The 24,922-nt window shown below is 46.5% G+C and overlaps 1 protein-coding gene across 3 annotated transcripts in view; it reads left to right on the forward strand.

Moving 5' to 3' along the window:
* Nucleotides 1-852: 852 nt before the first annotated feature.
* Nucleotides 853-24,922, forward strand: part of PARVB (parvin beta) — a 51,396-nt gene continuing 27,326 nt past the window's right edge. Inside the window, exons 1-3 of one of the 3 annotated variants that reach the window (XM_071422631.1) lie at nucleotides 853-1,173; nucleotides 20,889-20,978; nucleotides 22,832-22,902. In XM_071422631.1, the coding sequence (XP_071278732.1) occupies nucleotides 1,059-1,173; nucleotides 20,889-20,978; nucleotides 22,832-22,902 (276 nt within the window). In that variant the 5' untranslated portion in view covers nucleotides 853-1,058. Of the gene's footprint in view, nucleotides 1,174-12,981; nucleotides 13,075-18,391; nucleotides 18,545-20,888; nucleotides 20,979-22,831; nucleotides 22,903-24,922 lie in introns of those variants that run through there. The other 2 variants (XM_071422633.1, XM_071422632.1) reach the window with 2 other exon arrangements.

Below are 24,922 nucleotides of genomic sequence, written 5' to 3' on the forward strand. Positions count from 1 at the left end.
AAATCTGTCCCATATAAGCTGGGTGTGCAGCTCCTGAGCCAAGCTGTGTTGGTTTGAATGCGCTCCTTTGTTGGGGCAGGGGCACAGACAAAGGTTGTGTGTGACTTTGGGAACCCAGCAGTCCCGTTAAAATCAGTGGGATCACTTCAGGGGCTTAAACAGGACCAGACCCTAACACTAGAAACTCCTTAGGACCTGTTTTTAACGTGTATTCCACAACCCCCTTATCACGCTGCTGTGAAATGATAAGGAATAAGAAACTCTCCCTGTGGGATCCAACCGAGTGTCTGGTTTGGGGCATTTCTGTGCAGACACACCGTGCTGATGGCAGCAGCAGTGCGGGGACACCTGGGAGGTGGTGGCTTAGCAAACACAGAGCCTACGGCCCCTTCTCCTCGATCCTCCCACAAAGGGGATGTCAGACCTGACCGGCCACATGACAGGAGGAGAAAGCAGGCTGGTCTGCCAGAAGGGGCGCATGGATGCAAAATTAGGCGGCACACCTGAATAGAGCCAGCAAGGAATTGCGGTGCCCTGACAAATGGCACATGCTGAGCGTTTGCCTGCAGTTGTGTCCAATTGTTGCAGAATGTGTACTATATAAAACTGTTCCTAAGACAGGATCTTTGTGTGCTTTCAAGCCTAACACCACTCTGGTCCGGCTGTGGTGGGACCGGGGGTGTTGTTTTGCTGCTAATGCTTTTTACCCATTTTTCCTGGCACCCGCGTGGGTCCGGCGCGCCAGATGCTCCGGGAGAGGGGCCCGCCCGCCTGGCCGCAGGTGATGCTCGGGTGGGCTCGGTGCCCGCCCCCGGCACCCGGGGGTGTCCGAGGCTCGTCCCGCCCCCGCCTCCCTCGGACTTCCCGGCCGTGGCAGGGCGCTGTGGCCGCGGCAGCTCCCAGCCCGCCCCCAGTGCTGCGAGCGCACACCGCGGGCTCGTCCCGTTCGCTCGGGCGACTGATTCCTCGCTGCCGGACTTGGTTCGGCTCCGCGGGCCCCGCAGCCGCCGGGCGGGATCGGGCCGGGCGGGCTCCCCCGGCAAGCCCCGGCAGAGCCGATGTCCGCCGCGCCCGTCCGCTCCCCGACGCTGCGGCCGCACAGGATGAAGAAAGAGGAGTCGTTCCTGGGCAAGCTCGGCGGGACCCTGGCCAGGAAGAAGAAAGCCAAGGAGGGTGAGTTCGCCGGCGCGGGGGAAGGAAGGAACGTGCTCGGGGCCGGCGTGACTCGCGGCTGCTCCGCCGTCCCGGCCCGTCCCGCTCCTCCGCGGGAGCAGCGGCGAAGCCCCCGAGCCGCGCTTTGTTCGGCGGCCCCGCGGAGGGGCCGTGCCCGCCCCCGAGAGCCACAACGCGCCTGGGCACGGGCGTGGGGGGCGGCTGGCAGGGATGGGGAAGACTGGAATCATGGGAGATGGATGGCAGCGATGGGGAGAGGCTGATAGCAGTGGGGGGAGGCTGGCAGCGATGGGGGAGACTGAAGGAGGGCGGGACATCAGCTCATGTCGCGTGTGCGGGAAGGTAAGCCCAGAACCCATTTTGTGCTATAAAATAAAATCCTGGTCACCAACGAGACTATGGCTGTCGTTTTCTTGTGGTCTGAAAGCTGAGGACCCCGGAGGGAATGGTTAAGTCCACCCGTGTTTCATTCCAGGTCTGCTTCATCCATAGGCTTTATGTTGGTGTAGGCACTGTGCCCAGAGACACACCCATCCCACCTACCTCACTTGAAGGATTCCGCATGGGCGCACATAGCCCAGGCTGTACGAGTGTGTCCGTGTGGGATGTCACTGCTCCGTGCTACCTAGGCAGGGAGGCAAGAGCCTTCCCTTCGTTGCAGAGAGCCCGGCGAAGCTCCCCAGCCCGAGCCCAATGGACCAGCCCCTACGCTGGGGGCTCAGCCCCTGTTGCACACCCTGACCTGGGGCATGGGCACATCTGTGAGGCCCTTGTCAGGGCTGTGCAGATAGCAGCCTTGTTGCTGTTGAAAAAGGGAGGTGTCTCATTGCTGGACTTGATAAAGCTGGCCCAGTCCTGAATGCTCAAAGTGTGCTTGTCCTCTGGGGATGGTGTCTGCTGCTTTCCCCAGCTTCCCTTACTCACCAGTGCTGGCTTCTGTGGAGGAGCTGCACAGACTGTGTTATCCCCAGACTCCTGGCATCTGCCAGCAGGAAATATGTGTGTCCTTACCCTATGGCTTAACACAACTGTGACTTGATGGCTGGTTAAAACTGGCCTTGGTTTTGTCCTCATGTCTGCTGTGTGTACGGTAGGGATGTAATTCAAGTTTCAGCCTCCTTTCAGCTGACTGTGGAGCATGTTTTGCCTCTATTGAGTCTATGAATTGCCAGCGGCATTCAGAAGACAGCTTTTTAATCTTAAAAAACACAATATTCGGCCTTGAAACCTGGTTCAAGGAAATTGCTTCCCTTTCCTTCTGCTGCCTGTTTTGGTGTGGCTTACTGGTGTTTCCTTTGTTATCTATTTTTAATCAAGTTTCCCTGATGTGGTTCTACTGAGGAGCAGCAGCACAAGCAGTTGTGTCTTCCTGAGATGATCTCATTTGCTTCCAAAGGAAGATGGTGGAAAAAAACTTGTCTCTGGCAAGGAGGCCAAGCATGTGCTCCAAAAAAGTGCATGTCAAAGGTGGCTTCAAAGCTGAAACAGGTTGGCAGCTTCCCTTCTTAGGCATTTCAGCCTCACTAGGCCATGTTCTTGAGGTGGCCACTTACAGCAGGGGCCACCCACTGGTTTTGCTGAGATTGCCTGTGGTTTTACCTACTTGTGTGGGCCACAGCTCCTCGTGGCAATGGAAGGGCCTCTTTTGGTCATTGTGCCTGGTACTTAGTGGGGAACCACACCAAAGCCTCCCAGCCCTGCTTCTGTTGGTGTGATGGGGAGGAAGCTGCAACACAAGGGGCAGCTTTTCATGAGAGCATTCCTTCCAGTCTGAAATGCCACTGTCTGCAAGCCTGAGGAGCCACTGGTGTGACATTCCCTGGTGCTGCAGGGGCCCAGTCCCTTTGTTGTGAAGGGAAATGGCTTTTTTCCCTTTGTGGAGCAGCTCTCCAGTGGAGAGCTGCTGTCTCCATTGCACAGGCAATGGCTGTCCCAGCCATGCCTGTGCAATGGGAGTGGGCCCAGGGGTAAAGAGTGATGAGCTGGGGGGTCTGCAGCAGGGAGAGAGAGGCTGCAACATGCCTTGTGGAAAGACCTGGGCAGCCTCAAGAGCAAATTTCAGGGCTAGAAACTAATTTTTTTTTTTTTTTTTAATGTGAGTGTGGAGCAAAGTAAACTGGAAGATCATCTGAGTGGTGTTCCTTGAAAGAGTTGGTAGAAGCAGATGTGTTCAGCATTTCCCCATGTGCTCAGCCCTTGGGAATTCCTGGCCTGCCTCCAGGTTTCTGCTGGGTTTGCCTGAGAGGACCAGCAGAGGTCAGAACGATCTTCCCAGAGTAAATCCTGTCCACGGCAAATGAGAATGCTGAGGCTGCCACAGCCTGAAATGATCCTTTCCTCCTTTGCCTCCATCAGCTCCAAAGGCTCCAGCCTGAGGGCTCTTTATACCTTCTGCTTGCTTTCACTGCCTATGTATTGCAGCTGTTACTGTCCCAGCTGTGCTCATACAGTGACCTTTAATGGGGTGTTTGTGAGAGCTAAAATGCACTTATATCAATCCTTTTCATTTTTGTGCACAACTTCTGAGCCATGCAGCTCAAAGCTTCTTGTAATGATATTGAAAAAGTTCTCATTTGTGGTTTTCGTTTCTTTAATCACAGGTCGTAAATAACCATTATATGCGGCTGCTAACAATGAGCATCTAAATTTAATTTTTTTTTGGCTAATTACTTCATAACTTATTGCAATGCATTTTTGGGGAGAGTTTTTAGGCAGCCTTGACTTGAGAGAAAAAGCAGCTCGTGGGGAAGCCGTTTTTACCCTGGTTTCCTATGGAAGGCTGGTGAGTGATCTCAGTGTCTGTTTGGCTCCTCCCTTCCTCTTCCTTCCCAGGAATATTTTTAACCCCTAGTTTGGGTAAAAATGTCCCAGGGAGAAAAGTCTTGCTGATTATTAATGCCTGCAGGCTATGTCAAAATGGGTCACCAGTGAGTATAGGAACACGTCGGAGGAGCTCTGCAGTAGGAAAACCAGCAGGTGAACTCAACCATACCATGATAGTACTGGAGAGCCCACTGGGGAGGGACTTGGCCAGAGAAAGGACAGGAGAGGCCATGGGATAGCATGGAGGGAGATGCGTGTTCCTAATCTTACAATCAGTCATGATACACATCCTTAGAAAAGTGGGATGTGTCAGTTCCAGTGCTCTGCGACCTCTTCCTCTTTGGTTTTTACTTCTCTCCCTGTTCCCCGTTTAGGCCACATGGAAATCTGCAAATATCTATGTTTGCCTGATGTTTACTGTTCCACATCTCTGTCTTGGTGTATCTGAGATTTACATTAAATATGCAGAAGAAATTTTTCACCTTGAGGGTGGTGAGGCCCTGGCACAGAGAAGCTGTGGCTGCCCCATCCCTGGCAGTGTCCAACACCAGGTTGGATGGATGGCCTGGGCTAGTGGAAGGTGTCCCTGCCCATGGCAGGTATGAGATGGGCTTTAAGGTCCCTTGCAACCCAGACCATTCTATGATTCTGTGATTTTAGTCTTTCAAAATGTGCCACCTGTTCAAGAGCTCCAAAATGTGCTTTAAATACCTTAGAAAAATGTTGGGGTGCTGGCAAGGCCCATAGAGGATATAGTTTTAAAGCCAGATGATTCCTTAGCTTCTTTTCAGATTTTGTAGGTTTCAGGTAGTACTACATTTCAACTTCATCTGCAAAAGGAAGTTGAAAAATCTGCCCTTCCATGTTTGTCAGAGTGATGCTGCTGTACTGAAATAAAGGAGGGGGTTTTGCTGCAAGCTTCACTCCCAGCCTTGTTGTTGCAAAGCTTGATTTTCTTTTCCTCATAACACGCTGTATGGAAGATCTGGGCAGCAGGTGTTTGGCTGAATAAGCTTTCTGTTATTGTATCTGTGTGTGTGTATAGCCAATATGGGGGACTCAGTGAGAGAAATAAAGCAGAATCAATTGCTTAGTGCTGTGTCCCAGTGACATGATGGAGGGTGGGCACAGGGCTGAGGAATCCGTTCTGGAAAAGTGCCATTCATTTGTGCCTGATGAAATCAGTAGGAGAGGGGAATGAAAGAGACGATAGCACTGCAGAGGGCAGGATTATTGCAACAGGAACTGAATCTCGAGAAAGTTTTGTGCATTTCAAGGGGGGCTGAAGTGCTGTTCTTGGGATCCCTGTCTTGGTGTTACGGTGAGATGTCCTGATGGTATCTCACCCCCTTCTTAATTTACTTTCTGAACTCACAGGATGTGGCAGTGAATTTTTAGGTAGATGGAGAGACAAATACAAAAGGAGTGGGGTCTAATTCTGTTGTCTTGCTTCACACGAGTACATTTGCTGCAGACTGAGAGGATGCTTGGCTGGAGAGCTGTGTCTGTGCATTGTGATGTGCTACTGCTGCTGAAATACCCTCACAGAAGATGAGATGAGTGCTGGTTAAGTAGGACTTGCTCTTTAAGAAAGGAATTTGCAGTTCCTTTCTGCAGTAGTAGTAGTTATGTTGAAGCTACACACTGTTCCAGATATGTGTGTATATATAGAAAGTCTGTGCAAACACACGTAGATAGATTCATATTTCAACCTTGATTTATTATCCTTTCTACCACTGATTTAGAAAGACCTAAATTTCCAGTTGGAATCTGTGTAGCCTAATTGCTGTTTCTCCTGTAGAGCTCAGGCCTGACCAGGTCTGGTTGCAGTCTTGGTAGAGTGGTGCTGGTTTGGTTCTCTGTTCTATTCTGGCAAAAGCTGTACTGGGAATATATGTTGTGTTAATATCTCAACTGAAATGAACTTTACATGCACAAGAATTGTGCTTTTAACAGTATCATATCCCCCACATTTTCCTCCTGTAGCTGCACTTAGGCTAGGATGGTTCACCCAGTTCACCTTAGGCACAGTCTCCTGGTGAGACAAGTGAGTTTGGAATTACAGCTCCAAGTTTTCTTCAAGACAGGATGCAGTAAGACACCCAAAATAGCTCTGTAGCTCTTCAGTAGTGTTAAAGGAATGCCTTGCCTTCCTTTGAGGAAAACAGGCATTCAAAAGTAATTTTATTTCCAGAGTTGCAATCTTTAAAATAAGATTCATTGTAAGAATACTGTTAAACTTCATTGTAAAACCTTAGCAGAGTGGTTATCAACACTTCCAGGTTTCCAAATCCTGGAATTTCCAAATCAGAATTCCAATCCTTTTCTCCCTAAAGTCTACCCTTATTTCAGAGCATTTGTTCAATGATACCTGTTTTAATTTCTTCTAAAGAATTTATTAATTATGACACTGGAGAGAGAGACTTTTAGGAGGAGGCAGCTGGCTGTGTCCAAGGAAGTTTATGGGTGAGACTGATGTACTGCAGAGCTGCACATGGACTTGATGGGAATGGGGGGAGCTGCAAAGTCGCAACTCACGGAAAGTCTGTGTGAAGGGGGGACTCCTGATCTCACTGGTGAATCTGTGCAGGGACATCAGGCTGTCTTCTGCAGTGCATGATCATAAATACATTAATCTACTGATTGTGTGCTGTGTTGGTAAGAGTTGGGATACTTAGATCACTTCATTAATATACATGTATCCTACTGATGTGCACATTGGCAACAGGGCAGTGCAGAAGAGAGAGTATAGTCATGCATGACAGTGCTGAATGCCTTTTTATGTACTTCAAGGGCTGTTACAGGCCAGTGGATCTGAGAACAGATGGAGCTGGTGGAGTTTTCCAATGCACTGCTCTGAGCTTTGGATTGTCCTTTGATGTTAGGAGATTTGGGAGATTAGCTGGCAAGCTTTTTTCATTGCAAAAGCATGTCAGAACAACTTGCTGCTAAGGGATCCAAGCTTATGTGGTCTGAGGCAAACCAAGGGCAACACAGAGTCTGCTGGTTGCAGGAATTGGTGTTTCAGCAGCCACAGCTTTGCTGTTCAGCTGGAAGGAGCTTTGGTGTATGTGCCTTGTGCACACAAGTTTCACAGTCACAGTTGAGGAGATTCAGGTTTGTAGCTGTGGAAGTCCAGCAGAGCTGCTACTTTAGGGCTGCCCACGTGGGATTTGGATGCCAAATTGCTGTCAGCTTTCAAATGCAGCCAGTCAAGTGTACAGATCTCTCGGGCACTAGAAATCACTAGAAATCTCAGCCTGCAAGATTCCTGAACTTGTCTCTGTCAGGGTTCCTGGGATATGTCGTCTCAAAGGGGAATGTGACCATACAGAGACACTGGTGTATTTCACAAGGAGGAGTTTTCTGCCTCACCTGCACCATCATTGATTTGTGATCCTTGTCACTCCTGCAGTGCTGGAGGGGCTGTATGTGCCTTCTCAGCCCCGGAGTCTTGTTTTTTTTTCAGCCCTCCTGCTCCTCTCAGCCCTTTCAGGAGATCTGGAGGTCAGCAAGGAAGAAGGAAAGGAAATTGACCATGTTTCTCAAAGGCTGACCTTGTGCTGACCTCTGATCATTAGAGCAATTGTAACTTCAGCACACTTCCAGATTCTTTGAACTAACAGGATCCAGGTATTTTGTTAGAGAAGCCAACTACCTGAAGGTCATGGAGGTGGCTCCAGAGAATGATCTGACCTGTGCCAGTGTCAGGATGAGGCTGATGGCATGGGCTCTGTTCTGCTCAGCTCTCACAATATCCACATGCCTTACTCTGCCCAGCCTTGAGCTCTTCTTCACGGCAACCTTGGTAGTTGCTTATCCCCACCCTTGTACAGCCACTGCCTGCTCTGTGAGATGTGCTGTGGGTGTGCGCTGTTACTGATGAAGCTCAGCTTTTCTGCTCAGGGCACAGCCCAACCAACTGAGTTGTTCACTCTCACTCAGAAGGGATAGTGTGGACTGGCCCTTGCTTTGCCTGGCGGAGGCCTTGTGTCCAGAGGAGGGCTACAAGCATCCAGAGGAGGCTAATATGGTTCAGGGCCTTGAGGGGAAGCCACGTGAGGAGCAGCTGAGGGCACTGGGTCTTTTCAAATGGAGGAGACTGAGGGCAGACCTCACCAGGGGCTGCAGTTCCTCTTTGGGGGCAGCAGAGGGGCAGGCCCTGATCTCTGCTCTGTGTGACCAGGGACAGGACCCAGGGGACAGCTGGAGCTGTGTCAGGGAAGGATGAGGTTGGAGTTTAGGAAATTTTCTTCCTCCAGAGGGTGGTGGGGCACTGAACAGGCTCCCCAGGAATGGTCACGGCTCCAAGGCTGCCAGAGCTCCAGAAGCGTTTGTACAATGCTCTGAAACACAGGGTGGGATTGTTGGGGGGTCTGTGCAGGGCCAGAGTTAGACTTTGATGCTTTATGGGTCCCTTCCATCTCAGGGTATTCTGTGATTCTGTGGTGGCTGTAGCATACCTGTCTCTGGTTGGTGTCATAGGCTGCATCAGCAGTTGTGCCCTGCTGAGGGAGGTGTGAATTGTTGTGAGGAGGATGGAAGTGGAAGGGAATGAAAGAGAGTGTGACCAGTAGGACAGCACTGCTTATCCAGGGCTTCAGCCAGGCTGCCTTCAGGAGGGGTTCCTGAACCTGGATGCTGGATCTCTGCTCAGGACAGGTTGCTTGGTGGCTGTGGGCAGGGGGTCTAAACCAGCAGCTGTGTGTAAGCAAACCCTGTTTGCCTTTGGGACTGGGCACAGCACTGATGGGAAGGGGGAACAGAAACCTCAGTGTTGTACAGCTAATAGGCCAGTGGCCAAGTGATCTCTCCAGGGTGAAGCATATTGTGCTCAGGTGCAGATTCCCTAATTTGTACTCTTCTGATGACCAAGTAGAAAGCTGCAACCTGAAATTCGTGACTTCTGTTGTGTATGTCTAGTTTGGCTGGAACAGGATGATAGACAACATGTGGTGTCAGCCTTCAGTAATTTGAACCCAGTGAAGCCTTGCTCTGAAAACCAGATGTGGAGAGAACAGGCACACCTGGCAGCACGTACTGGGAGCAGCAGGTCTGTAGGCTCCAGGCCCTTAAATCACTGTCACTTCCTCCTGGAGGAACAATGGGGCTCCTAATTATAAATCCTGTACACTGATTTGTTTCCTTGCACTCTCTGCAGACCCGTCTCTCTCCAGAGGCCTTAGGCTGAGAGGGAAGGCCATGGGATGAGAAACTCATTTTGGCTTTTCTGGTGGTGAGGAAAGGAAATTCAGTTCTGCCTCTCAGTGATTGTTTCTCCAGGTCAAAAAAGGTTTCTTTATAATCCCCTGTCTGGCAACCAGATACAGACTTTTATAAAAACTCTTTTCAATGTATGCTGCATGTTGGTTATAAAACAAGCAAACTGTTCTGGCTCCTGGAATCCCAGTTCCTTCTTTAGTACTTCTTTCATTGTGTGGTTGAATAATAATGAAATCCACTGGAAAAAAATAGTGTATTTTCCATTATAGCTGCCATATGGCCTTACTGCTAATTTTTAATTAGCTGTGGGAAGGTTGCATACACAGTTTATTTGGAGTAAGGAAGGAGACAGAGCTGGATGAGGAGATGTCTGTATAGAGGCATGGTATCGTGTCTCTTTTAGTGTCTTTAAATAGAAGAATGTGTAATCCTCAGAAAGTGTTGTTCCACTAGGTCTGTTTGGCAGATGCATGCATTGGTGCCATTAAACAGATGTAGACGCTTCTGCCATTTTAAAATAGAATAGTGTTGTTTACTCTCTGGCTTGCCTAGTCCAGCAGATGGATCTGGAGGCTTTGCAAAACGGACAGGATTTTCTTCAAAGATGATTGGAAAAAGTAACCACTAGCCTTCCCACTTAACATTCTCCCACAGGAGCAGGGTTATGAAATTGTACCTCAGGATTCCTGTTTGCCTTCTTCCCCATGTATTGCTCCCAGTATTATTGCAGTGAATTGGTTCCACTGGAAAAGTAGGCATGGTAACTCTGCAGAATTTGGTCTGACAGGAATCTTGATGCTCTACTTCGAATTCTGGAGTTAAGTTGCATAAGATCATCAAGTCCAATTGTTCCCACAGCACTGCCAAGTCCATCCCTAAATCATGTCCCCAGGTGCCTACAAATCTTGTAGGTACCTCCAGCAATGATGACCCCAACACTTCCTAGGGAGCCTGTTTCAGTACTTGACAGCCCTTTCAGTGAAGACATTTTTCCTCATATGCAACCTGAACCTCCTCTGGCACAACCTAAGGCCATTTCCTCTTTGCTCCATCATTTGTTCTCTGGGAGCAGAGCCTGATCCCCCCCCAGCTGCACCCTCCTGTCAGGAAATTGTGTAGAGCCAGAAGGTCCCCCCTGAGCCTCCTTTTCTTCAGGCTGGGCCCCCCACTCAACTGCTCCTGGTGCTTGAGACCCTTCCCCAGCTCCTTTCCCTTCTCTGGACACGCTCAGTGTCTTTTCTACCATGAGGGGCCCAAAACTGATTCCGGGATTTGATCTGCTCCCTGTCTTCCAGCTCAGGGGCTGGGTACAAGGAGAAGAACCAGTCTGATTGTTAAAGAGTGAGGCAGAGAAGGCATTTGTACCTCTGCCTTTTCCTCAGCCTTTTTCATTATGTGTCCCCATGCATGCAGTAAAAGGTGGGATTTTCCTTAGCACTCCTTTTGCTGCAGATGCATTTGTAGAAACATTTTTTATTGTCCTTTACCAGATTAAGTTCTAGTTAGGGGCCTTAACCCCCTTAATTTTCTCCCTGCATAACCTCATGCCATCCTTGTAGTCGTCCTGAGTTGCCTGCCCTGCTTCCAAGGTGATAAACCATTTTCCTGAAGAATGTCCAGCCTTCCTGGACCCATTTTCTCTTCAGAGCTGCCTCCCAAGAGACTCTTTGAGACAGATGTATCCCATGTGTCACCACCAGGCTTTGTGTCACGCAAACTGATCCATGATAAAAAAAATCCAAAATTCAAGACCCTAACCAGACTTGAAGCCAGATATTGATCTGCTGGCTCTCATAGTTCTCTGCAACTGGAAGCATAGGTAATGAAATTAGGTAATTAAATAAGCTTGTGTAATAAAGCCATATCATTGGGAAACTGGATTTTAATTGCATCCAAGACGTCATGCTGCTAAATGGCCCTGCCATGCCAGGAGCAAACCAGATGTGCTGCCTGTGAAGCAGATCTGATGCTGTCTACCACACAAACTGTGGCTGGGTATTATTTTTGCATGTGGAAGGGAAGAAGCTGTTGTGCCTGACCTAACCTAATGCAGCAACAGTCCAGCTTCAACCTGAACTTTTTAGGTCCTTCCAAGGAAGGTTTCTCTGATTATGTTCTCCTATTTTCTGAGCTTCTCTCTGTTTCTGAGTTTTTTGAGGGTCCCATTTTAGGAAAGAGACAGATGGTAATGGAAGATGACAGGGAATGGCCTTAGTATCCACTCTCTGCTGTTATGGTTGAGGGAAAAAGTTATATATTTGTTTCCATCTGATAAAAGAGATTTTAGTGAGGGGCTTTTCTTCCTGTGAATGGCATTAGGTATAGGTGCCATACTACCCAGAAACTTGATGGAAGGCATCCTCAGTGGAGTGCTTCATTTGCTGTTGATCCAGTGGTTGGTAAGAAGTTTCTCCAAGACTGCAGACACAATTTGAAACTGTCTGAGCTGGGGAATTTCACTCTTGTGCTGAATGCACAGGAGATGGGCACTGTTGTTTCAGGGGGTTGGGTGCTTTAGCCTGCTGCAGCACCAGGTGATTCTCTGTGGGAAATGTGTAAGATTCCATATCCATTGCAGTCATGGACAGAGTAAGAAGAGATGCAGAAGACGAGGGAGAAGATCCTCTGGGCTACACCTGCATTGTGTGAGCTCTTTGTCTCATGTTTTGGGATGTGTCCTGTTCCCTGGTTTGGGACTGACCTGTAACTGAGCTTCAAAGTCTTTAAGATGTCCAGCACCACGGAAGCACCACCTTTTCTAGCTCACAGGGCCTGGTGTTACCAGTGCAAAGGCTTTGAAAAGGACCACAGAAAGCTCTAACTGCAAATCCCATGAAACTTTGGTGTGCTGACTAAGTAAATGAATAAAAATAACGGCAGGTTTTTTTGATACTTTGTGAAAGTTTTCTTGTGCTTTGGACTTGTTTTGATTTGATTCTTTGGCTGGCTCCTGTTTCATGATTGCATTTTGATATCCCTTGAGGGCTGTGCTTGGGAGACTGGACTGCAAAGTCAGTTGAAGGGCTCCACTCTTTCTATGAAGTCTTCAGCAGCTCCATTAGGAAATTCTGGGGCTATTTCTGACTTAAACCCAGCAGAGTAAAACATCTAAATGCTTTTATGTCAGCCACCATCTCCACTGTACCTTCCCTTCATGGACTGGCTTTTATCTGGTTGTGGGCTCTGAGTTCCAGGCTTTTACTGTGAGATCTGAAGTGCTTTTCACTGAAGTGCTTGTCTTGACAGGTTCCTCTGCTGCTCTAAGCAAGAAGTAAAATAATTTGCCTCATATAACATATCTGGAAAACAGTGAGAAAAACTCCCTTATATTTTGTAGCTTTTACTTACCCAGATCTTTCATCTCAGTTCTAATACACTGCTTACTGCCCTGCTTTCAGGGAGGACACAGGAAAGGTAGAGCTGGACATGAGCAACCTCGGGATATGGTACACTGAAAACTCTGTGTTGAGTGTTTAGTGTAAAGCTTCTAGTTTGGAGTATGGCCTGTCCCTCCACTGGTCCTTGGGTATTTGCTAGCAAGCTCTCAATGTGTGTGTTGCAAGTAGAGTTGCTGCATGGAAGTGTTTTTCAGGGTTTTCCTTGTCTTTCTGTGTGACATTTGGGCAACTGCAGCAATGAGGCATGTGCACTTTTTGTGGTCTGCAGAACCATTTATCTTGGCTTGTTCTTCCTGTAGAATCATGTTCCACGAGCAAAATAGTTGCTTTTTTTGAAGTGCAAGTCATATCTGTAGCCTCCTTTCCATTCCCCTGGAGTTTGGCTGTTGAGCTGTGTCCTGTCAGCTGTGGAAGACGGAGCCTTGCTGCTGCTCACCTGCCATCAGTGCCTTTAGAAGTGAGTCTGTTACTCTGTACTTCTCTTGACATGTCCAGAAGAACAAACAGCATAAAATGTTCTCATATTTGCATAGTAGTGGTGGTGGTGGTGGTGACCTTTTCATTCCTCTGTGCAAAGGATATGGGGAGAGCAGGAAGATAAGGCAGGTGAAACTAGCTTGGCAGATAACTAAGGGGGGGTTCACTCACTTACCTACCTACAAACGAAGTGCCAAACTATGTGGAGGAGGTGGAAGAAAGTTGGTGGAGGAATGGAAAGCTGGTCTGTCGTGAACGGCGGGAGAAATGCGACACACCATATGCGTGAATAGCAAATCCTGAAGTTTATTGAAAGCTCACCCATATTTATATTGGTGTTAATGAAGCTTATACATATTGCAAAAGCTGAGCTCATTATTGGTTAAAGCACACTTAGATCAACCACACCTACTTCTATCTTCTAACAATTATTTTGCTTCTATGTTTGCATTCTTCTAACTTTTCTACCTAAGATAACTACATTTTCTGGCAAGTGATTTTCTCCCCCGTCTTCCCGTTTCAGAGAAGGTCACTGTGACCTTTGTCAGTGATTGGACACTGGTTGCTCAGTTCCCAGCTTGTTTCCCCTATCCTTATCCATTGGTATCACATCGAAATGTCCTTTCTCAGCTAACCAATTATCCAAAAAGCTCTCTACACTGGTCACTTGTAAAACATGCTAGCCCGAGCTGCAGTAATGACTTTTTTTGAAGCTGAGTGTTCTGCTTGATAAAGTTTGCAGGATTAGATGTGGGTGTGGGATCCAGAGGTAGAGCTTGTAGGAGGCTGTAAACTGAAGTGCTGTTTTCTCCCAGATTTCTTCAGATTTCTTCTTGCAGAAGACAAGGGTTGAATGAATGGGTTGGGTGTCTCTATTCCAGAGTAGTCCTGTTAGCTCTGCTTCTGACAGCTTCTGCTGTCTCTTCCTTGGTGGTTTGCTTTCACTGGACCCATTAAATGTGGATACCTTAAGCAGTGAGTTGATTCTGGTTTCTGAAGTTGCTTTTGGCTAAAAGAGGCTTGTTGTTGCTTGGCATCTTGTGGAAATCAACCTGCTTCATTTGGGATCTTGGGCTGAGTTCCTAGACGTGAGGGTGCTGTTCCTTCAGCTGCTGTGGCCTTCAGCTTTGGTTGTAGGAGTACACCAAAGCCTGAGAGAGTGCTAAGGACTTCCTAGGAGAGCACAGTTTTTCATGGAAAATGGATGGCAGTGAATTGAAAATGCCTTGATGGTTTTCTACTGGGAGTGGACACAAGACCAAAATCTCTTTCAGTCCTTTTCTTTTCTTACCAGACTTTGTCTTTCCCTCTGCTCTCATATGTCAGATTTGGCTCCATATCTCCCCTTCAGCTGGAAGTTGTAATGGTGCTCATGCAGTGTCCTTGGGAGAACATAACCATTCACCATTATTGTGTGGGGAGAAATGACCCTTTCTGTGGAGGGAGGGAATTATACCTGGGAGAGGCTGAAAGAGTATATTTTTCCCATTTCCAAGGAGGACTTGGGTGCAGGGGAAGGAGTGTAGCTTTCCCTGGCTGTTTTTAAGGTTTTCTTCAGCTTTAATTTTTGCCTGGCTTTTCCCAGTCAAAAAACTTTGGGATTGAAGCAATCTATTCAGGACAAAGCAAGTGCATGTCCTGGAGCGTAGAAGGTATCTGCTGTGCATCCTCGAGGGTATCCATCTATTATTATCTTTTTAAGTATAACTTTACAAATATTTAAAACACCATTCTTGTCCACACTGGTATTTCTGCTGTCTGGGGGTGGAGTGGGCTTTTTTGTTTGTTTGTTTGTTTTTTGGTTGGTTTTGGTAATTTTTTTGTTTGGTTGGTTTTTTGGTTGGCTCTTTTAATTAATTTTGCCCAGCATTAATGTTTGTGTGTCCACACAGTGAAAATTAACTTTATATTTTTTTCCTCTTTCTTATCTGGCTAGTTTTCAGACACACAGTTTCCCCACTGTGTGACATTCTGTGGCTTCTGGAACCAGTAATGTCTGCAAAAGGAAGGAGTGAGTGGCAGGTAGGGCTCAAGATGAAGTCTGAGTGCCTCTTTGCCATAAGGGATCCCTGCCTGATGAAGACAGCAACATAACACCACCAAAAAATGGAAATCCTCTTTCCACAGACACCCCCCAGACAACTCCCTAGAAGAAAGGAACCTTCTTATTTGTGAAAATACAAAAGCAGTATTTCACCCTTGCAAACAAAAGAAAGCCCAAATTTCTTATAAATGTTCCCAGCTGGCTGAAGTGTTGAATATGCTGTTACCATGGCAGATACATGTTTTACCTTTGGCAGAAATAAAGGGGAGATCTTTCTTTGGCAGTTGCAGAAAGACTTACACTTACCTGTGTAAATTTTAACACATCTGCTTAAGCAAGTGTGGCCTGATCTTTGCAACTAAACCAAAAGCATTATTACAGCCCTTTCCTAAAAGTTGCCTTTGGCTTTTGCTTTTCCCTTTTCTTTTATGCCTTTCCATTTCTTTATGTACCAGAGTCTGGCCATTGCAAGTGCCTTGCCTGCTGAGGCATTTAAATAATCTGCTTTTTTACCACAGTTCTGCTTTGAATGCAGTCCCTTGATACAGTGCCTTTATGTGGATTTGGTCAAGTCTTTGCCTTTGATCTGCCTGGGATTATTAATTCTCTGTTATAGTTAATGGCTGCTTTGTCTTTCTCCTGCAGCCTCTATGAAAAGATCTCAGGGCCTTTTGTAAATGTGCAGTGATCAGTAGTCTGAGCTGTGTGTGGTTTGTCTCTAGAAAAGAGTGCAGTGTAGCAGCATGTTTGAGCCTGGTTCTGAAACCTTTCAGTTTATCAATTTTTCATAGAAAATGTGAAATTTAGCAAAACTGCCGTTTGTTAAATGGGCCTAGAAAGCTTGCAGGTTTCAAGACAACTTTTTGTAAGAGTTTTAGCTGTCAGGTGGAAATGTAGTTGTGGGCATGGCTGCCTGTCTTAGTCTGTGATAGGGGAGCAAGTTAAGAGGTTGGCACTGCAGTGTGTTCAGGGACTTGTTGCCTTCTGGTCTGACCTCCTCCATGGAAAGCAGGAGGTCCAGCTGATACCTGATCTTTTATGCAAGGGTTTGCTGCTTAACCAGGGGAGTTTGCCCTGTATCCACGTTCTCCTCTGAGATGTAAGTGAAAGGGCCAAGCATGGTCCTGAATATGGGCTTTCTATTTTGCACGTGCTGATCTGGACTATAAGGATATGAATGCAGGCAGGTGAGTTGCTGTCTGAAAAAGTGCAGCAGCTGGTCAGTTTTGTCTCTGGTGAGAAGGAGGAAACTTGGGAAGCGTTAAGAACTTGGGGCAGGAAGGGAGCTTCCTGTGCAGTTTGAGTTACCTGGGCATTGCAAGTTTGCTGTCTGTGTGCTTCTCCCACCAGAGAGAAGGACAAACTTACCTGGACAGATCATTTGCAAGGACCATCATCATCCAAGGACCTCAAAGTAGCCTGATAGCTTCCAAAGTTAGGATTGAATCACAAGAAGGAAGTGCATCATGTAAAAGTTGTGGTCAGGCAGCACTGCTGAGCCAGCTGGGCACTGGCTGAATGCAAAGAGAAGCACAGGAACTCTGGGATCAGTGTCACAACAGCTGCTGCTTTCTGCAGGGTGGGATTCAGCCTTGCAGTCAGAAATAACCAGAGCTAAAATTAAGTAGTATTTTCCATCTGTTTTTGTAAGATGCAGAGGCTTGTGGTCAGATTTTTAATAACAAGGCTGTGAATGGCAAAGACTGAAGTGACCTGTGCTGTTGCTGATACCTTTTAAAATTACACTCAAATTAAGAGTGAAGGTAGAAAGCTGTTGATATCAGTTGACTCTTTCTTTTAAAAAGGAGAAAGCTGGGACATCTTTTTATAGTGTTCCTGCTAACTTTAAAGGCCATCTCCTGGCTTTTGAGAAATCCTTGACAGCTCTGGTGGCACTTCCAGCTTTCTGTAGCTAATTGTTTTTGCCGTGTGCAGCTTGTCTGTAATCCCATGTCTGAGACAGCCTGCCTGGCTTACAGATCTAGTGCTCTGTTCTGTGTGTCTGTGTGTGTGATCTGATCATTCTATTTATTTGTTTGAAAGGCCTGCACAGCTTCCAGTGTGACTTAATCATGTTGACTGCTGACACTGCCAGGAGATTGTCAAAATATTGCAGGGCTGCAAGGAACCCCTGCTGCTTTCCTGGGGACCAGTAGAGCAGTGACCTTTTCATGTGAATTTAGATTTCTAGTTTAGGGGAAAACACAGGGTTTTTGCTGAAAGCCAGTCTGGTTTAAGCTGTGCTCCTTCAGCCTCTTCTCAATGTCCTACCCCTTCATGCTGCATGTTTGCTGTGACTGGTCTCTGAAATGGAATGATACGGCTTTAGAGAAAGGTGTTTTACACCAGCATTGGGTAGAGAGCAAAACACCTGTGCCATCACCACAGGGGAAGCTGTTCCCTGTGGGGAAGGAAAGGGGAAAAGAAGGAGCCCTGTGACTGGGCAGGCAAGGAGCAGTAATACCTCATGTGGGACCTGTCATGACTAAAACTTGTTGTGCAAGTACAGCTCTGCTCTCCAGTCACTGCCTCTTGCATGGACAGCTCTGGTATAAGCCTCACAGCAAAGTCACTGCTGCTGGTACTTGCCAATCTTTTAATATCCATGATCTTCTACAGTACCTTTGGGTTTGTGAAGGCATGGGATGAAAGCCATTCTTTGTTGTACATTTGCATTAAAATACCTGTTGGGTTCTCAGAAATGTACCTGTTGCTCCATCCTGATTATAACTGCCTCGGCTTGCTCATTTGTGGGTTCTCTTTTCTTTCCAGCATTGTTGCTCTGTTTCCTTTCCTGCTTCTGTTTCTTTGCTCAGCAGTGATAAATGAATACTGGGGGGGGGGGGGTCAGTGAGCAGGGAAAAAGTCCTCAGCATTGTTCCAGTGCAGCGTGAAAGGCTTCTGGAGTGCTGCAGGTGTGGGGAGTGCCCTGGAAAATTTGTGCTCCTGAGTGCAGGTGCCTGTCTGCACGCTGGGAACCTGTGTGTCCCTTGGGGCCAGCCATGGAAACCCAGCTGTGCCCTCACCAGAAGGTGCGGGTGACTTGCTTGGGAAGCTCCATGCACAGCAAACAGCATCCCTAGGTGCTTGCCCTTAGGCAGCCAGGCTGGGCCAAGGCAGGTGCTGGGCTCTCTTGGGACAGGGAGGGATTCCTGTCTGGGACCACAGCCAAGTGCTGTGTCCGCCCTCCTGGCCCCTGGCCCCGGCAGCTGGGAGCTGATCTTAGTGCCTGCTCCCGTGTCACCGTGCCCAAATTAGCTGGGTTTGGCAGTCTGGAGGTGGCAGTGCCGTATCCAGTTGCTGCCGTTCCGTCAGCATTCAGACACCCCATGGGCTCTGTCTGTGACCTGTCCTTGCTGCTGGGCCGGGATGGCCGGACTGCTGTGCAGGAGGCGCAAAAAGGGAGGTAGGAAACGCTTCCTCTGTGGCAGGAATCTCTTAATGAGGACCTGGTGTGCCGGGCTCTTCCTGGGAGGCAGCTTTGGGAAGCTTTCTGCTGGCAGAGGTGACAGAGATGTTTTGGTACCATGGGATCTGGCACAGCTGCACAAGGTCTGAAGACAAGTATGAAGGTTTTGTGTGGTTCTTCATGTCTTGAGGGATCGGGGCTTAATACACAAATTTGCATTAATGTTTTCTTCCATTTTAGTAAATTGCTCAGAAACCAGGTATTTTTGTTAGGAAGAGTAGAGATAACTTTTAAAATAGAGTAAGTGCATCACCTTACTTGAACTTCTGGGAATAAATCTAGTTTAGCTGCATTTAGAAGTATTCTGGCTTGAAATGTATGCATCATTTTTTTTTTTTTTCATATACATACGCTGTGCCATGCATTTACTGCCCAGAGGAACTTAGCAGCTCTCTGCATTGGCAAAGCACTGGGAACAGTGATGCCCTGAACTCACTGAACACTTGGCATTCCCAGAATGACAGCACTGCTGTGATAATGAAGAGTGCTACATCTAGAAATAAGGCTGGTAGTTCCTAAATAAGTCTGACTTAATTGAAATTTGGACATTTAGAGTCCTAGCAGGGTTTTAAAAATCAAACCTCAGTTTTCACGTGAATAGTCTTATGCCTCCTGGTGGCGTCATAATGTAGGAGTTGTTGGGGTGAGAAAGTTCCAGTTGGGAATAATGCAAGCAGGGCTGGGTAAGGCAAGTTGTTAGAGCTGGTTTGATCTGTTGTATGAAACCTTCTTGCTCCCTGACTTTTTTGTTTGTGGACTTTTTCAAGAAAATGAGAAGGAATGCTGAAAAGGGGAACTTAAGAATTTCTGTACCAGCATCTTTATTCAGGAGGAAAAATCTCAGCCTGAGGATGTTGTGTTCTGTTTGCAGTGGGGAACCATGGGACATAAACCATCAGGTCTCAAAATACAAGGCTGGGGTTTATTGCTTGCACTCCATAATGAGGATTTTAGTGGTGATCAATACCATGCTGTGAACCAGAATTAAGTACCTCTTGAGACTGCACTTAAGAAATGTGAGAACTTGTTTTAAGTACCTGTTTCAATTTTCTGTGAGGGAAGGAGTGGGGATTGCAGTGTATTCTTCTTCCCTGTCCTCATCTGTGGCAGTAGGATCTCTGTCTTTTCCACTTCTATGGAAAAACAGCAAGTCCTGAAACAGGGTTTTGTAACTTTCACAGACTGCATGCTAATGTCAAGCCTGTGGAATGTTTTTCCAGTGGGAAAGGGGAATAACGGCTGCTCTTGAAGGGGAGAGCTTGCAGGGACACTGTGACCATTATTTAACTGTTCCTCCTTTTCTTTCCTGAGAAAAGTTTGCCTAGCAAACCTTATTTATCTCAAAGTCCTTGCTTTTTCCTGAAAAGAGTGTGGGACCCCTCCCAAAGGAGACTGCACTACCACAAATCCTGCCACAAGTCATTTTAGTTCATGCTTACACAGAACTGTCACTGAAAGTACAGGGCTGTTGTGGTTTCATGCCAATGAATGTCATCTGAGTTCAAGGGGAGATGTGCCTTGGAGGATGTGAAAGTGTTACAGCAATGCTGGTGCTTTTCTTACTGACAAGCTCTGGGAAAATACTGAAGAACGATTCAGTGTTTGCCCTCAAGTTTAGTTCCTTCCTAATGGAAGGATGCAGGGAAGTATTTCAACATCCATTTTATTTATGAAGCATGCTTTACTGAGCTTGCCAATGAGAGTTGTAACTTTAGGACAGCTTGAAGTAGAAAAATTCCAATTTGTGTTCACCAGATCATGGCACATCTATTTTATCAAGTGGCAACACTGGAATTAAATGCATTTTCATCTTTATTTGGTGGGTCTGCCTGGGATTCTCTGAGGATTTAAGAAGGCCAGTAGCAAGTTGCATGTTCTGCAGCTGGAAAGGGTGGTGATGAGTGGTTGTGCTGTAAGAAAGGGGTTTGTTTTTACAGTTTGATGTCTGCTCTAGGCTGGGCCTGTCCTGCAGGCAAAGCTCACACCTCTTCCTTCTGGAGAAACAAGCACTCCGAGCTTGTTCTTACACAGAATTGGTTTTCTTTTTAAAAGTTTCCAGCCACTTCTGTAGTAGCTCTGTTTAATAGGAAGCTGTAAAAGGATGTTACTTGGATTTTATTTTCCACTGTGGCTGCAGTTCTTCATGCCATAAACTGTGGTCCTGTTCTAAAATGGATCTACCAGATGTTGTCTGTTATTATGAACGCTGTCCCCAACACCTACATATACACCAACTCTGCATTTATTACATTCTTTCTGTTTTTTTTTTTCTTCTATCCAGTGAGTGACCTCCAAGAAGAAGGTAAAAATGCCATCAATGCACCAATGAACCCAAGCACTGTGGACATCCATCCAGAAGACACACTATTAGGTAAAGTTTCGTGCTGCAGGGATGGTTTGTGAAGGGGGCCATTGTGGCCCCCACATCATTGCTTCAGTGCTGAATGTAGATTGTCCAGTTGGAGCTGAGAGGATTGGAAGTGACAATTGAAAAAAGTTGCATATTACTTGTAGACTGGAAATTAAAAAGGCTAAATGGAGTTTGAAGAGCAGTGCCAAGCAAGGTAGTTTATGGACTCTCTCCCATGTCCATCCCCATTCCCTCACTCTGAGTCCCTACAAGAGAAACAGCATAATTTAAAAGCAAAAAGTGTTAAAACTTGTTGAAATAAACCACTTTTGTCTCTCCTGGCCACATATCTCTTACTCTAGCAATTAGTTGAAGCAAGCTAATTATGAAAGAGTAAATCAGACATCAGGATAAATAATAAAATAGGAAATTAAACTGAGAAGGTGTTATTCATTAGATTTTCTGATTAGGAGAGTAGTAGGAAATGCAAAGTGCTTTTTCTAAGATGTGGGTGAAGTGTTGGTTGTTCTGTGTTGATATGTCTGGACCAGGAATGTCTCCAGTGATTTCTTCTGGATACCACTAAAGCTGGGTATGTCTTTAGAAGATGCAGAACTTCTGCTGAAGGCCTGTCCTGCAAAGACATGATCACCACGAGTTTTGTGGTAAATCATGTTCTGTTATGGGTCAAGTCCTGTTCAGGGTTAGTGTTTTGGGTGTGTAGTGGGTGTCACTTCCTTATGATGGACTGCCTGAACTCACCCTAGACAGTAATGAGGAAGTAAAGGAACAGGGTGGGAAAAAAGGCAGCAAAAGAATTCATGTTTTATTCATTGGTTTGTGAAAATTTTTCAGGTGTGTTTAGGTAGCACACTCTTATTTTTTTGATAAAAATGAAGAGCCCTGGAAAATACTGACCCCAAAATGTGTGGGTGAGGTCTAAGGTAACCAGTCAGATACTGGTTACTAAGTACTCTAGTCAGTCTCATGAGCAGGATGTGTCATGTTTCCCATCTGACAGCAGGGAGGTCTGGCTCTGCAGTGGGAAGTCACTGTAGGCTGGTCACTGCTGGGTTTTGGGGGTTCACTGAGCAGTGTGACAATAGCCTGACCAAGGGTGATACCAAAACTTCATTGTCCTGATAGGAAGAAAGAATTGAAAAATCAGTAGGAAAATTGGATTGTATATGGCCTGCCTTCTGGCCATTAGCACTCCTCACACAACTCATCAGCAGAAGAAATGGAAGACTTTATACCTGTGAAATCTATTTTATGTTCTTCCCCCATGCACCAGTACAGCTGATACAAAGTGGGGTAATTCTATTGCATAAGCTTAATCAAAGGTTGAGGAGTTCCTGCACTCAGGAGCACATGTGTGACCAAGTTTTGGGGAACCAGAGAATGGAGGCACAAACTCTCAGCCCAAATCTCAGCAACTGCACTGAATGTAGTGCATTAAGCTCACTCTTTTCTTCCAGGTGCTGCAATTTGGGACAGGTGTTTTCAATTAGAACTTAAATTCAAACTGAGGAGAGGGAGAAAAGTAGTTCACTGTGTTTTTTGGTGTGTTACTATGAATGTGCCCCACATCAGGACAGGGATTTTCCTGAAGCATTCTGCATAGGGCAGGGTTAGAGCAGGGGAAGGTCAGGGGAGACAATCCTGGTTTAGGGAAGTGGGGCTGTGCTGTCATTCTGTGTGTCTCTAAAACTGCCTGATACTGGGGTCATTGGACATCCCCTGGCTGAGAGGATGAGTAGGCACTGCCATTTCTCAGTCAGCTGATGAGCCCCTTAATGGTGTGGAGTTGTTGCAGTTTCAGCAGTGCACATTTGAAGTGGATCTCACTAAGGTTTCCCCTCTTACTTGAACAGAGGAGAATGAGGAACGCACTATGATTGATCCTAACTCAAAAGAAGACCCCAAGTTCAAGGAGCTGATCAAGGTAGGAAATCAATCTTTGGTCCTTCTTCAAACCTTTAACTAGTGAGCTGGAGTAATTTGCAAGCTGGTCAGCCAAGAACATAATTGAGGAATGGCAACTTGTTACTGGAATTTAGCTGTAGAAACTGAGAGCAAGGTCAACAACAAGGTAAGGCTAAAAGCAACAGTGAGAGGGACAAGGAAAGGCTGAATGTCAGGGTGCCCATGGAGTTAAGCTCCATTGTCCATTTCTATGCTTATGATGATGACAGCAAGGATCAGTGCTTGGTTTGAGTCTGTCTGCAGTCCTTGCACATAAAATGTAGGTACCTTCTGTTTCTGAAAGCTGGGAAGGAGCTCTGCAAAGCATTAATGAGGTTTCAGGAGAAGAAAGAGTAGGACTGAAATGTTGGGGAACGAGGAAGGAACCTCTTGTGTTCTGGGAAAGTTGGAACTGAGTTTCTTCTTGCCTTACATTCTGTAAGTTTACCTGTGTGCTGGGTCAGGGACAGGTGGTTCTGAGTCTGTCTCATTGCTGGACACAACTGCCCTAGGTGTTGATACGGTGTGCCCAGATGTGCCAATGTTACATGAGACTTCCTGACTCAGAAGTGCCCATAGTTCCTGCCTGGCATGACAGAGGGCATGCTCTTGAAGGACTTGTGTTTAGGAGAGCCTTTTCTATGCAGAAAGTTGTTGGGGTTTACATAGGGCAAGCTTGAGCATGAAGAGAAGGGATGGCAAGCCTGAACAAGTGGGATCTCTTTCAAAAAAGTATTGTGCTGGTGTTACACCTCCCACTGCACTTTTGCTTCATTTCTTTAATTCTAAAAATAATTTTGTAGGAAACGACAATCCAGCTATATCTGTGGGGCTATGAAAACTTTGGATAGTGTATATCATTTCCTGAGAGGGGGCTGAGCATATTCCCTGCTGAAACCCTGATGCACTCTGGCTGCACACACACTGGCTGCTTCCCCAAAGCCAACTGCTTCAGCAAATGCCTCGGCAAACTGCTCGCCTGGTACATCTTTAAAACAAGCCCAGTGATCTGTTATTACCACTGCAATAATGTGTTTAGCATCACAAAACCACATCAGACTGAGCTTAGCAAGGAACTGTGCTCAAATTTCTGTTATTCTAATTCACCAGGAGTACATTGTGGTTTTAAATTAAGTGACTGCACATTCTTTCTTTCTTAGTACCTAAATCCATTAATTCTCTCAAAGGTGCAGTGGTCTTGCATCACCCTCTCAGAATGTAATGTGGTTTCTCTGCTAGTGGAGCAGTGATATTATCATCTGAACAAGAGTCATTGCAGTGGAGGAACCAGATGTACTCTGTGATTCAGGAAACTTGATATGGAGACTGCAATTGCTTTTAAATTGTGTATTTTCCTCCTGAGTTTAATACAAGTTTGAGTCTTCCCTAGATGCTGGAGTCCAGCAAGGTTTGGGGTTTTTTTTCAGATTAAAAACCTGAAATCCTCCAGGAGGAATGAAAACCAGGGCCAGAACAATGCTTGAGGATAATGTTTGAGTGTATTGCAGAATCAGGTTCAGCGTCACTAGGCCAGTTCACACTTGCACAAGGAGAGAGGTTCCAATGGAATGGGATCAGCTGGTGCAGGGAGCAGCATGGAACTAGGGATTGTTTCCTTGGGATCATCTCCGAAGGAGAGATGTGTTCTGTAGAGTGCCTGTGTAATTTGGGTAATTGCTAATAACTTGCATACTTCTCCGCAGTTAGAGTTTTTACAGAGATTCAGCGGTGTTGGTGTGAATTCACACTGTGTTGGTGTCAGTCTGTAAGCCAAGGGGAGGTTTGAATTATGCTGGCAAAACTTGCTTTATACTACAGAGTTTGGATAATGAAAAAAAAAGAGTAATTTATTCTTTGTTTTCTGTTCCTTGGTGGTAATGGCATTTTCCAGAGCTCCAGTGCTGGATGAGAATTGCTGTGCTTTAGAAACTCAGCCAGCAGAAAAGTGTCTGCCCTGCAGAGCCTGAAAGGAAAGCTCTCCACGGACTAGTGAGGAGTGA

This window comes from Agelaius tricolor, unplaced genomic scaffold, assembly GCF_023055355.1.
Source record: "Agelaius tricolor isolate 1412-34295 unplaced genomic scaffold, bAgeTri1.0.p SCAF_3, whole genome shotgun sequence".
NCBI lineage: Eukaryota > Metazoa > Chordata > Aves > Passeriformes > Icteridae > Agelaius > Agelaius tricolor.